General features: G+C 46.1%; 1 protein-coding gene across 10 annotated transcripts in view; it reads left to right on the top strand.

Moving 5' to 3' along the window:
* Positions 1-4,232: 4,232 nt before the first annotated feature.
* TRIM67 (tripartite motif containing 67) overlaps positions 4,233-12,307 on the top strand; it is a 60,945-nt gene continuing 52,870 nt past the window's right edge. For 7 of the 10 annotated variants that reach the window (XM_077168320.1, XM_077168322.1, XM_077168319.1 and 4 more), the window contains exons 1-3: positions 4,233-4,372; positions 4,517-5,059; positions 5,147-5,306. In XM_077168320.1, the coding sequence (XP_077024435.1) occupies positions 4,233-4,372; positions 4,517-5,059; positions 5,147-5,306 (843 nt within the window). Of the gene's footprint in view, positions 5,307-12,307 lie in introns of all 10 variants that reach the window. The other 3 variants (XM_077168316.1, XM_077168317.1, XM_077168318.1) reach the window with 2 other exon arrangements.

Raw genomic sequence — 12,307 nt, forward strand, 5'->3', positions numbered from 1 at the left:
GGGAGATGATCTGATTACAGTTTCAAACATACAGTATTGAATAGGGATTATTCTGCCTTTATGAAATGAGATTTATATTAAAACATGGCTTTTCTAGGGGACATACATCCTTTCAGATAAGCACATAGATTAAACAAATAGGACTGGTATTAATAAAGGCTATAGCAGAGTGATATAGAGTGCTTCCAGGTGCACCTAATCTGGAAGGCGGGCGTGATCTGGGAAAATGAAAGGAATCACATGACCAAATGTCCTGTGGTCCTCATCCCAGCAAATGCGCTTTCCTAAGCTCCTTATACTACTCATCAGTAACTTAAAGCCAGGAGGGAAAGCCCCACTGACAACTGTGACTTAAAGGAAAATTTTTTGAACTTAAAGTCTCACCTATTTTAGGTCTGCCATTACAAGTTGCAAGACCTTGAGTTTCCTTATCTTAATTTCCTTGTCTGTAAAAATGGAAATAATAAAATTTCCATAATTTTATAATAGAAAAACCTAAGGACCAGAGAAATAAAATGACTTCTCTATATCATGTGGCTCATGACACAGTTGGGCATAAAAAGGATTTTTTTTTTGGTATGCTGTATGACGGGGTCACGTTTCATTATTTTTCCATGTGAGTATCCCATTATTGCTACTACTGAACTACCCTTGCACCCGCAGAAAGAGGACTTTTTATAGATGACATTGACCATTGTTAGTACACATATGATTATATACGCTGAAATATTAGTGTTAATTATATAACCTTAGCTTATTCAAAGCGCCTGTTGGATGCCAACCTCCTAAATCAGTGTATTAGCTAGACTTCTCTAGAGAAACAGAATCAGCAGGAGATATCTGTAAATATAAAATTTATAAAAGTGTCTCACATCACTGTGGGGATATAAGAGTCCAAGATCTGTAGGGCAGGCCACAAGCTGGCAGCTCTGATAAAGGTCCTCACCGAATTCTCAGGAGAAGCTGGCTAGCTGAAGCACGAAGCATGATCGTCTCTTCTGAGTCCTCCTTAAAAACCTACTGGTGATTAGATTAAGATTCACTCATTGCAGAAGACACTTAGCATGCAATCAGTTGTGGATGCCACCAACATGGTCATGCTTTAAGTCCATGAAATGTCCTTATAATAACAGACAGGCCAGCACTTGCCCGAACAGACAACCGGCCACCACCACCATGGCCAAGCTGACACATGAACCTGACCATGACAATCAGCAATGTCTTGCCAACACTACCCTCAAAGCTAAACTGATTTAGGTCCTGGGATTGAGGTACTGGGGATAGATGGCATATGTGAAATGCATAAGTGTAGAATTCTCATGTTATCAGAAGAGTTTCCTTCCCATGAGAAATCACCCTGTAACAGAATTGCTAGAATTTTAAGACCTTAAAATGACAGGGAAATGATATGTATGCCCCTCCAGGGGGCCGCCCGCCACAGGCAGTATATAACTGTATAAGCAGACTGGGTCTCAGACATGTCTGCTGGTGAGCAGGAGGTTCACAGTAAAACCATAAGAAGTTGTGACTTTTCTTGTGGTCATCAGGCTGGGATGGGGTGACAATGCCAGAATCACAAGAAACACACCTTTAAGTGCAAACAATTAAAGAATTACCTACACACTTATCATACCATTTCTGCCGTGATACTGAACATTTCAAAGCAACTTTCTTGCAGGCTTATCAAAGCATTGCAGGTAGGCTCCAGTATATTGTGGCTTTATCTATAGAAGGCAGATTAGGACAGGAGTTGTCTCCATCTCCCAGCTGGAGAAACTGCTGCCTGGTAAAATAATTGCTCTAAGCTTCCTGTAGCTGAGAGGAATAGAGTCAGGTCTTTTAACTTTGAGTGAAGCTCTGTCTGGCACTGGATTGACCTGCTCTTCAAACTTTGAGGCTGAGGGTGTTAGAGAAACTGAAAGCAAGCTGTTCAACAATGAGCAAAGCTAAGTTTGATTGACAGGATTGTAAAGCAGGAAGTAGGAAATGTAATCTGTGTTTATAAGTACCTCTAACACATATGGGTTAAGTATTATTGTAACACTCATTTAACCATATGTGGGATTCGAGACTAGGAAAGTGTAAGCAACTTGCTCAAGGTAGAGTTACTAATCAGTAAAGGAGCCAAAATACCCACTCCCAAGGTTCTAGGCCATATGGCCTGCTTCAGAAGTTCATCCTCCGCCTTGACTCTTTGTGTGCATCTGTAGGCCTTCCCTCTACTTTAGGCACCAGAGTCATTGCAGTAGCAGCCACAGCTTCCTCCTGCTGCTGATTGTACCCAGCCGGTGCGGCTCCCTCACACGGTGATTGGCAGACGCTGAGGATCCCCGCCTGGCGTTTCGGCGCCTATCTTTAGTCTTTGTTTGGAGTGCTGGAGAACCTGGGAACGAGGGGGAGGCGTGACTTCAATATCCATATAGTTTTTAAACAAACGATTTCCTAATTTGTGTGTCTCATGCCAGCGTGAAACTTCCGTAGGCAGAGCCGACTGCGCTGTGAGCCCTTCCCTTCTGCCTATCCCCACCCACCTATCCCTCTGCCTCCTCCCACCTATCCTTCCCTCCGCAGCAGCCAGAGGACAGCTGAGCAGACCAAACAGCTAGAGCCGCCAGCTGGGAGGTTGTTTCCGCTGCTCGTGGCTCGCATTTGAGAATGTGAAGATTTTTCCATTGATAAAATTTACATCCTAGATCGCTGATTTCCCGCCCACCCCACACCGCCGCAACACCAACCCCTGGTCGGGTTAGGTCCCAGGTGCTAGGTTCGGAGGGTGGAGGGACCTAAGGTGGCCTGTTCTCGCGTTTCGTTAGGGCGCTCCATTTTATAAACCTCAGCTGGCGACCTCTTTTAGTCTGTGTAAAATACTGACATCGATCGCGGATGAGCACCCTTGCTTGAAATGGAAAGACAAAATGGCTTGTGGTTCAATCCATACATAAAACCTCATCCGATGACTTCAGGCTGTCCGACATTTTGTGACTTGCATTTTTTTCACTCCATCATAGATTTCGGAAGCGGGTGCCAAACCATGCTGCCTGTTCATTTCTATATTTCTGGTCCCATTTTCTACCCTTTCATAGTGAGAGGGGGGTGGAGGACGGGAGCGGGCAAGGGAGATGATGGGAGGGGCGGGGAGGGCAGGGCGTTGTACTTATTCAAAATTCGATCTCCGGCCAAGTAATTATTATTATTAACAATGATCCTCTCTGAAAAACCCTTAAAATTGCCCCTCGACTTCCCCAGCAGCAAAAGGCTAGCCCTTATTTGCTGAGCTGACGTCTCCTCCCACCTCCTCCCTATTACTCTCTGCTCTGGAAATTACAACTCTTCAGCTGGCTACACTGGGAGGCGGCGGCAGCAGGAGCGAAGCGGGGAGAGGATTCCCGAGCCAGCCAGGCGCTCGTCCTCCGCCCGCCGGCCGCATCGTCGCGCGGCCAAGGTCAGAGGCGCTGCAGAAACAGCAGTTGCAAACCAGGGGAACAGGTTAATTTCCGCCGCCGGGAGAAAGCCCCAGCGCGCAGTCGGCCCCCCATCAGCAACAGCCGTGGACAGAAGCCTGCCGCGCTGTCTGCACCCGCAGGTTCCCCGCGGAGGTGCCAGAGGCCTTAGCAGCTGGGCAGGTCGCTGCACCGGCTGGAACTTGGCGCTGTCCACCGCCTCGTGGTGCTGAATAGAGCCCCGCAGTCGAACGGTTTGAGCACCTGTCTGCCCACCTAGTAGAGATCGCCCCGATTGGGGGCGGGCAGGGAGAGGGGGAAAGGAGGTGGAAGGGACTCCTGGGCAGCTGCCCACTGGAGCTGAGGGGTTGAAACAAGAGAGCTGGCAAACGGCAGCCCGACCGCTGGTACTGCTGTGGAGAGGAGGAGCGCGCTGCAGTCGGCGGCGGCGCTAGTGCTGATTCATCACATAGAGCGCTTCGGCAGGCCACCGCGAGGGCAGTGAGGTGGGAACCGCTCCGGACTCCGGCCTCAGGCTGAAGCCTGTGGGTGCAGGAACCTCACGGGCAGGAGGTGAGGAACCCCCTCCATTCTCTTGCCTCCAGTCATCTTAGGGCGGTGGCCACAGGACAGTGAGAGGGGCGTGCCCTCCGGTTGTAAAGCAGTCATGCCTATGTGATGCCCATGGTCTCCAGGCTCACCGGTGCTAACCACGCTCGTCCTCCTCAGAAGGTCTCCAGAGCTTCGGCCATTCCCACCCGCTTCTGAGCAGCTCCGGCTGCCCGCGTCGCGATGGAGGAGGAGTTGAAGTGCCCAGTGTGCGGCTCCCTGTTTCGGGAACCCATCATCCTGCCCTGTTCTCACAACGTCTGCCTGCCTTGCGCTCGCACCATAGCGGTTCAGACCCCAGACAGCGAGCAGCACCTGCCTCAGCCGCTTCTGCACTCCCGGGGCTCCGGGCTGCCGGCTGGCGCCGCCGCCGCCGCCGCCGCCGCGCCCCCTTCGGACTACGACGCGACCGCTGGCTCTGCTTGTAGCGGCGGAGGCGCGAGCGCTGCTGGCGGCCTTAGCGGCAGTGGCACTGGTGGCGGTGCCGGAGGTGGCGGGGATCATGCGGACAAGCTGAGTTTGTACAGCGAGACAGACAGCGGCTATGGCTCTTACACCCCAAGCCTCAAGTCCCCCAACGGGGTTCGCGTGCTGCCCATGGTGCCTGCGCCACCCGGCTCCTCGGCCGCCGCGGCCCGGGGCGCCGCCTGCTCTTCTCTGTCCTCGTCCTCAAGCTCCATCACGTGTCCGCAGTGCCACCGCAGCGCTTCCCTGGACCACCGCGGCCTGCGCGGCTTCCAGCGCAACCGGCTGCTCGAGGCCATCGTGCAGCGGTACCAGCAGGGTCGCGGAGCCGCGGCGGGGGCGTCCGCAACCGCGGCAGTGGCCATCTGCCAGTTGTGCGACCGCACCCCGCCCGAGCCGGCCGCCACGTTGTGCGAGCAATGCGATGTGCTGTACTGCGCTGCCTGCCAGCTCAAATGCCATCCATCCCGGGGACCCTTCGCTAAACATCGTCTGGTGCAGCCGCCGCCGCCGCCGCCGCCGGCGTCCGCGGAGGCTGCCTCTGTGCCCCCCAGCGCGGCCCAGAGCGCCTCCAGCGGCGGCGGCGGCAGCAAAAGCCCTGGAGGCGCCGGGGCGGGAGCCGCAGGGGGCAGTGCCGCACGCAAGTTCCCTACATGCCCGGAACACGAAATGGAGAACTACAGCATGTACTGTGTGAGCTGCCGAACTCCTGTATGCTACCAGTGCCTGGATGAGGGTCGGCACGGAAAGCACGAGGTGAAGCCACTGGGAGCCATGTGGAAACAGCACAAGGTGAGCGCCGGGCTAGCCAGGGTAGGGGAAGTCTGGCATGCAAAGGGAAGAGGGCACGAGGGAGAAGGGTCCTTGGCCACTTATTTGGAGAGTTTGGAGAGGACCAGCCAGAAAATCAAGCAGGAATTCATTCATTCATTCACTCGTTCATGTCAGTCGTCTTACACACACTTAATGAATGCCAGGTACTCTGAGATGGGTACAGGGGATAGTAGGGGGATGGGAAGATAATTTACTATGTCTCCTCCCAATTAAGATTTTATGACAGTACACAATGGGCGCCCAAAATGCAGAAGCAGGACCCATTCAAGTCCTAAACTCTGACTAATAAGTTACCCTGATAGCTCTTCCTGACTCAAAACATCCAGGACCTCCTTCTTCCCTCTAAAAAGATTTTCTTTAAAGGCAAATGTTAACACCTGCCTGTACTTTCTGCTCATGGTTAACCCTCTCTGGAGGAGGGAAGGTCTGTTGAGAACTGGAGTGTGTGCCTTTTAAGAAGGAAGCATCATCTTCCCAAAGACCTCTCACCTGGTGACTCTGCCACTTAGGGCAGTGTAATGGAGTGTGCAGAGTAAGCGCTTAGCCAGACAGTCTCACACACACCTACATCTACAGGCTGCCTACATGCCTTTTTCCTTAGGCACCTGCCTGAGGCAGGATGTGCCACCTCCGGATGTGGAAATGCAACAGTCCCTAAAAGGCAACTTTCACGAACTTGTAGCTGATAGTGTTGTGCTCAGTATCTGAAACTGGGAGAAAAAGAGAAGCCATCAAAATCTGGCTAGGTCCTTGCTTGAGTCCCTTGAAAGAGTAGGGTGAGTTCTAACATTCTGTCTTTAATTTCCCATCCAGAAGCCTAAGCTTCTGAACTCGCTGCCATCAGAGATCAATGAGCCAGGCCTGAAAGAGTTCCTTGTTCAAACTGCATTTTTAAATTTGGACACCTATCATTCAGATTTTACTCTTTCTAGTAAAATCCCACTCTCCAAAGAGACAAGAGTTATCCAAATTGCCCAAACAGGAATGTGTATTATGATTGAAGACAAAAGACACAGAAAAATGAATCAATTTGGCCAAGGCAACCTTATATCATCAACTGGACGACAGATGGTCAAAAAGGGGGACATATATTTACAAATATACAATTTAGCAGCTACCGTGAGCATATGTGATTGTTGCAATTTAACATTTTAAAATAAAACACTGGAAAAGAAAACAAATGAGGTACACTTTAGGAGTCCATCTCGTAGAAGGACATTTGCATAATTGTTCTGATGAAGGTCCAGCTGGAGTCTACTCCCTAGGGCTACCGCTGTGGTTCTCAACTGGGCTGGGTTTTGTTTTCCTCCCTCCCCACCCTTCCCCCCCACGGGGACATTTGGAAATGTCTGGAGACATATTGGTTGTCATCTCGTAGTCTAGGGGTGCTACTGGCATCTGTCAATCTCTAGTTGTGGGGTGCTACTGACTTCTAGTGGGTAGAGGCCAGGGATGCTGCTAAATATCCTGTGATGCACAGGATAGCCCCCCAAACAATTATCCAGTCCCAAGTGCCAATAGTGCCTCATTGAGAACCCCTGCATTGTAGTTACCCAGACCTGAATCGAAACCTCAGGGTTTGCTGAGGTAACTTAGTAACTCTGTGTGTTTAGGCACAGATTTTGAACCCACTGAATAATAGTATTTCTCTCAGATCATTGTTATAAGGACCATGTACAATACTACTATGTGTAGCTTCTAGCTAGTACTTGATCCACAATGAACAATAAATGCTACTTATTATTTTTAGACTCCTAATACTTAAAACTGCTAGACATAGGCGGGCCACGGTGGCTCAGCAGGCAGAGTTCTCGCCTGCCATACCGGAGATCCAGGTTCAATTCCTGATACCTGCCCATGTGGAAAAAAAAAAACAAAAATAAAAAAAGCTGCTAGACATGCAGATGGCTACAGGGCAGCAGTAAAGAGCACTTATTTGATTTCAACGGCTTGATTGTCTGGAGAAACTATAAGCTAGTAACTTTTGATATTGTTTATGCAGATCCTAAAATAGCTTTGAGCTAAATGTGAAAATCTGCCTTGAATTACTTATTCATGTGGTATTTTGTTGCATATTGCTTCATATAAATAGTGGCTGCTTTATATGTTCCATCTTTCAAGTGACGAGGCATCGTTTTACAGATAAGGAAACCATTTGCAAAGAGCCTGTGATCAATTGCTGAAACAAAAAGTACGTGTTCTAAATCTAACATTCAGATTTCATGAGCTGTTAACTTTTCACAGCCTGTAGGACTAGAATTAATTCTGAGTATTGCCATCCAAATCCCCATCATTAGTGAAGACTGGAAACCAAAGTGTTGAGATGACAGTTTGCAATCTTTAGAGAAATGAAGCCTCTTATTCGGAAAGATGAGTTGGCTAATGGGCCGTGTTTCAGTAAATCACTGATCAACTTTGGTATTGACAGCAGCCTGATAAAATTTCTATCCTCAACCAAAATTGCAGAGCCATGAAGAAATACCTGTTCAAAAGAGTGGGGCATTGTAACCAATTATAACTTATGTGAAACATGGCTATGCAGAATGTAGTGTCTCAATTTTATATCTAGTACCACTGTGTCATGAAACTAGGGCATCCCCTAAATCAGGAAGGCATGTTAAGAGACACTTTCATGAAAACCTGTTTTCAGGAATGAACAGAAAGCTCTCTTGTTCTCTTTCGGCAAATGCTGTTATTTTTCTACAGGAAGGGAAATTATTGAGTGCTTATTATGAGTATCTCAACTAGGGCCTGGGGATCAAAAGAAAAGGCAACCGTGGGACCCCTGGTGGAGCACAAGGTCTTGCTTTGTGAACAGAGGGCCAGACCACCATTGTGAGCTCTGAGGAAGGCAACTTTTGAAAGATCAATGAGAAACTGAATTTCAGACTCCCACTGTGGCAATTTAAGTGCTTTGGTAAATCTTAAAAGTCTCTCTCTCTCTCTCTCTCTCTTTTTTTTTTATCATCTAACAATCCCAGAAGCCATGACAAAGCCTCATTGTGCTATCAGAACTAGAACTGGGGCATGAACATATTCTTAACATTTCCCTGATTGGAGAAGCCTTCATCAAAGCCTTGCTTTAATTCTCTCTGGTGTGACTGGGGCCTGCCATCTGATCAGTGATTCTTAGATAAAGAGGCCTATGTATGACACTTAAATCTATTTTAAAACGAGATTGATTATCACCTTTTAAAAACAGTGTAAAAACCTTAAGAACTTGGCTAAAGCATATTCTTATCTGATTCTCCTGGGAGAGACTTAACCATTTCAAAGAACTTCTCATGTGAAGAAACTATATGCTATGAAATGTAAGACAGGGAAGGCACAGGGCAGCTTTCCATGAGAGCTTTTGGCTTTTTGCCTGTTGATTATGAAGCTCTATTTTTCTTGAATTCAAGGGTAAGGGTTACTGTGTGTCCTGTCTCTTCTCTAGTGTGACATGCCACAAATGTCCACAATCTCCTGTAAGTCCTGCTCCAGGGAGGACTCTAACCTGCTCGGTGCAAATGATTGACCCTGAATTAAATGGGGACACGCTGATTGCTGAACTAAGGTTACAAAAGACTGGATAAACCCTTCTCCAGTAGTTCTTTGAAAGTTATTCAGCATAGAAGAATATTGAGGAAAGAAATTTCCTTGGTACCCCAGGCTTACTGTTCTGAGTAAATGAATGATCTCTCTGAAGGAGACTTTAGACATGGCCTGGAAAACTCAGGAAAGACAGAACTTCAGATCACCCCCTCGTCTTGAGGTTCTGTCAAAGGGCTCTTGACCTGGCATTCTTCCTGTTTTCTTGCAAAAGAAATCAGGAAAATGTTCTCGCCCTCAAAGCCTCAGAGGAAAGACGTTGCCCACTAAAAAAGATACCCACATAGGGACAAATGAGAACATGTTATCAAAGCTACACTGTAGCCATAAGTATACCTATTTTAATATTTGTGGCTCTTTATTGCACTCATAATAAATATTAATTGCTGAAAATTATAGATTACAGATGTAGAAATTAAAAATATTATCCCCAAATTCTAATTTACAAAGGAAAACATTTTTAAGATTTTGGAGGGATTTTTGCTACTAGAATTATATTGTACCTTTATTTTGCAACTGCCTTTTTTTTTTTAACAGTACAGTATAACAAACTTTCCTGTCATTTCTGACGGCTGCATGTCATTCCAGCATAAGGGTTTATTATTTTGTTTAATCGACACCCTAATTGTGGAATTTAGGTTGCTGTGAATCTTTTGCTGTTTAAACATTTTTCTAGTTACATCTATGTCTAAACTTAATTATTACTAGACATGGAATTGCTGTATCAAGGAATACTTGGCTTTAAGACATCTGGTTAATATTGCCAAATTTCTTTCCTTAAAATTTACACCTATTTATTCTCCAGCAGTAAAATTACATAAACAATAAAAATTCATGTAGACAGGAACTATAAGAGGAAACAATAGGTAAACTGTTTGCTACTCTCATTTTATTATTGTTAGGGCAAATTTTAAAAAGAAGGTCAAAAGATTTTTATATCTTCAACTACTAGTTAGGACCCTGCCTTCCCTAAAGTATTAGTTTCACATGCTCACCACCCCCCACCCCATTTCCCTGATATCCTTTCTTAGATTTTAAGGCCCTTGAAAAGATAAAACCTTCAAGGTCCACCTAAGGAATTCTGGGGTGGGACTGAATGAGGAAAAAAAAGAGTTAGGGTAGAGAGAAGTACTTGGCAAAAATCTTCCTAGAGTTCTGAAGTCTACAACTCTGTGGCTGATTGCTGTATACTATCTGCCAATTCTAAGTAGAGTGTTACTGAACAAATTTGTCAGGGCCCTCAGAGTTTGTGGCATGGTAATTGCATATGCTGAGTGAAAGCCTGGCTATTTGAGAAGTTGAATCTTTCACCAACACTGAAGTTCTGGGAAGCAGAGTGTCTGACTGGCTTCTGTTCTATCTGCTCCAGATTGGCTAGGAACCAATGGGAAATCTGCACAGACTCCTGGGAAGATGAGCCAAGTCTGATAACTAGAGGCTCTGGAGCATTCCCAAAACACCCTCCATAATGTTGCCACTGTCTACAAAGCCACCTTGCCTGTAGCCCTGCTCCATGCTTGGATCTATAGCCAAGCAAGTTGGTAATTCAGTGTTCTAGTTTGCTAGCTGTTGGAATGCAATATGCCAGGACCAGAATGGCTTTTTAAAAGGGGAATTTGATAAGGTCTGGCTTACAGTTCTAAGGCCAATTAAAACAAGTCTATAGAAATGTCCAATCAAAGGCATTCAGAGAAAGATACCTTGGTTCAAGAAGGCCAATAAAGTTCAGGGTTTCTCTCTCAGCTGGAAGGGCACATGGTGAACACGGTGTCATCTGCTAGCTTTCTCTCCTGGCTTCCTGTTTCATGAAGCTCCCCGGGAGGCGTTTTCCTTCTTCATCTCTAAAGGACGCTGGCTGGTAGACTGTCTGCTTCATGGTGCTGCAGCATTCTCTGCTGTCTCCGAATCTCCTTCATTCTGCAAAATGTTTCCTCTTTTATAGGATTCTAATAAAGTAATCAAGACCCACCCAAATGGGTGGAGATAGGCCTCTACCTAATCCAGTTTAATAACCACTTTTGATTAAATCACATCTCCAGGGAGATGATCTAATTACAGTTTCAAACATGCAGTACTGAATAGGGATTGGAGAAATGGCTGTTTTTACAAAATGGGATTAGGATTAAAACATGGCTTTTCTAGGGTTCATACATCATTTCAAACCAGCACATTCAGTAATGGCTATTAGAACTCTTATGCTCCATCTTCTGAAATATATGCTTTCTTTATCACTCCACAGTTCTGAACAACAGAAAAAGGGGATTTGGGAAGAGAAGTCAAGGATCTGTATGCTTGGATTTCATTTATCTTTCTCTTTAAAGACTGTTTATAGAGATATAGGAGTTTAGCTTTGAAGAGGACAGTAACGATTGTGAAAACACAAAATTCCTCATATTATTTATGAATTTATTTCATAATGTATGCTGTGAGAGTCACTGTATGGCTAAGGTTTTGTTATGTTTTTAGCCTGCAGTGGGAGGGCTTCTATGTGGGTAGACATTCCCGGTGATGGGGTCTTACCTGTGGATGTCAACAGCATAGAGTGTTCTAGAGGGAAGGGTAGACTAGGCCAAGGGTCAGCAAACTGTGGCCCACTATGTGTAATCATAAATAAAAATTTATCGAAACACAATCATCTCCTTCCTTTACATATTGCCTATGGCTGCTTTTAGCCACAACTACTTTTAGGAGAGTTGAGTAGCTGCAACTGAGGATGGATTGCCCACATTGTTCTTTACAGGAAAAAATGTGCTGACCAGGATCTTGCAACTCAAACTGTGGTTTGCTAACCACTTGCATCAGCAGCATTTGGGAGCTTGTTGAAACAGCAGACTCTTGAAACTCATCACAGTCCTATTGAATCAGAAACTGCATTTTGTCAAAAATCCTTAGGTGACTCGTACGCCCACTAAAGTTTGATAAACTCTGATGAGACTGTTTGGGGGACCCATCACTCTCACTGTGAGAATCAGCTGAGAAGTAGGCATGTCCCCTTAGCTCTGAAATGGATATTGAATATGTAGACTCAAGGGGGTCTGAGAAGTCTGAGCCAGAAAGTCTTATTTGATGACTCTGGGCTTAACCTTTAGATTACACGTCTAGGCACTGGAGACATTGATGTGGTGCTCACAGACCATCTGATCCAGAGGTTGGCAGGAATCTCTAAAGACAGGAAGTGTCTGCAAAGCTCTACCAGACCTTGTGAGGCTAGAGCTTAGGAGCTTCACCACAAGGGAAATTTGGAAAAAGCTCTTTGCAGTTTTCCTGGAAGTAAAAATAAATATATTTTTTGTTTGTATCTCTGGACTTTCTTTTACTTTGAGTCTTAGCTGTTCTATTAAGAAACAAAGAGAGTGCTTTATCTACTC

This window comes from Tamandua tetradactyla, chromosome 7 (assembly GCF_023851605.1).
Source record: "Tamandua tetradactyla isolate mTamTet1 chromosome 7, mTamTet1.pri, whole genome shotgun sequence".
Taxonomy (NCBI): domain Eukaryota; kingdom Metazoa; phylum Chordata; class Mammalia; order Pilosa; family Myrmecophagidae; genus Tamandua; species Tamandua tetradactyla.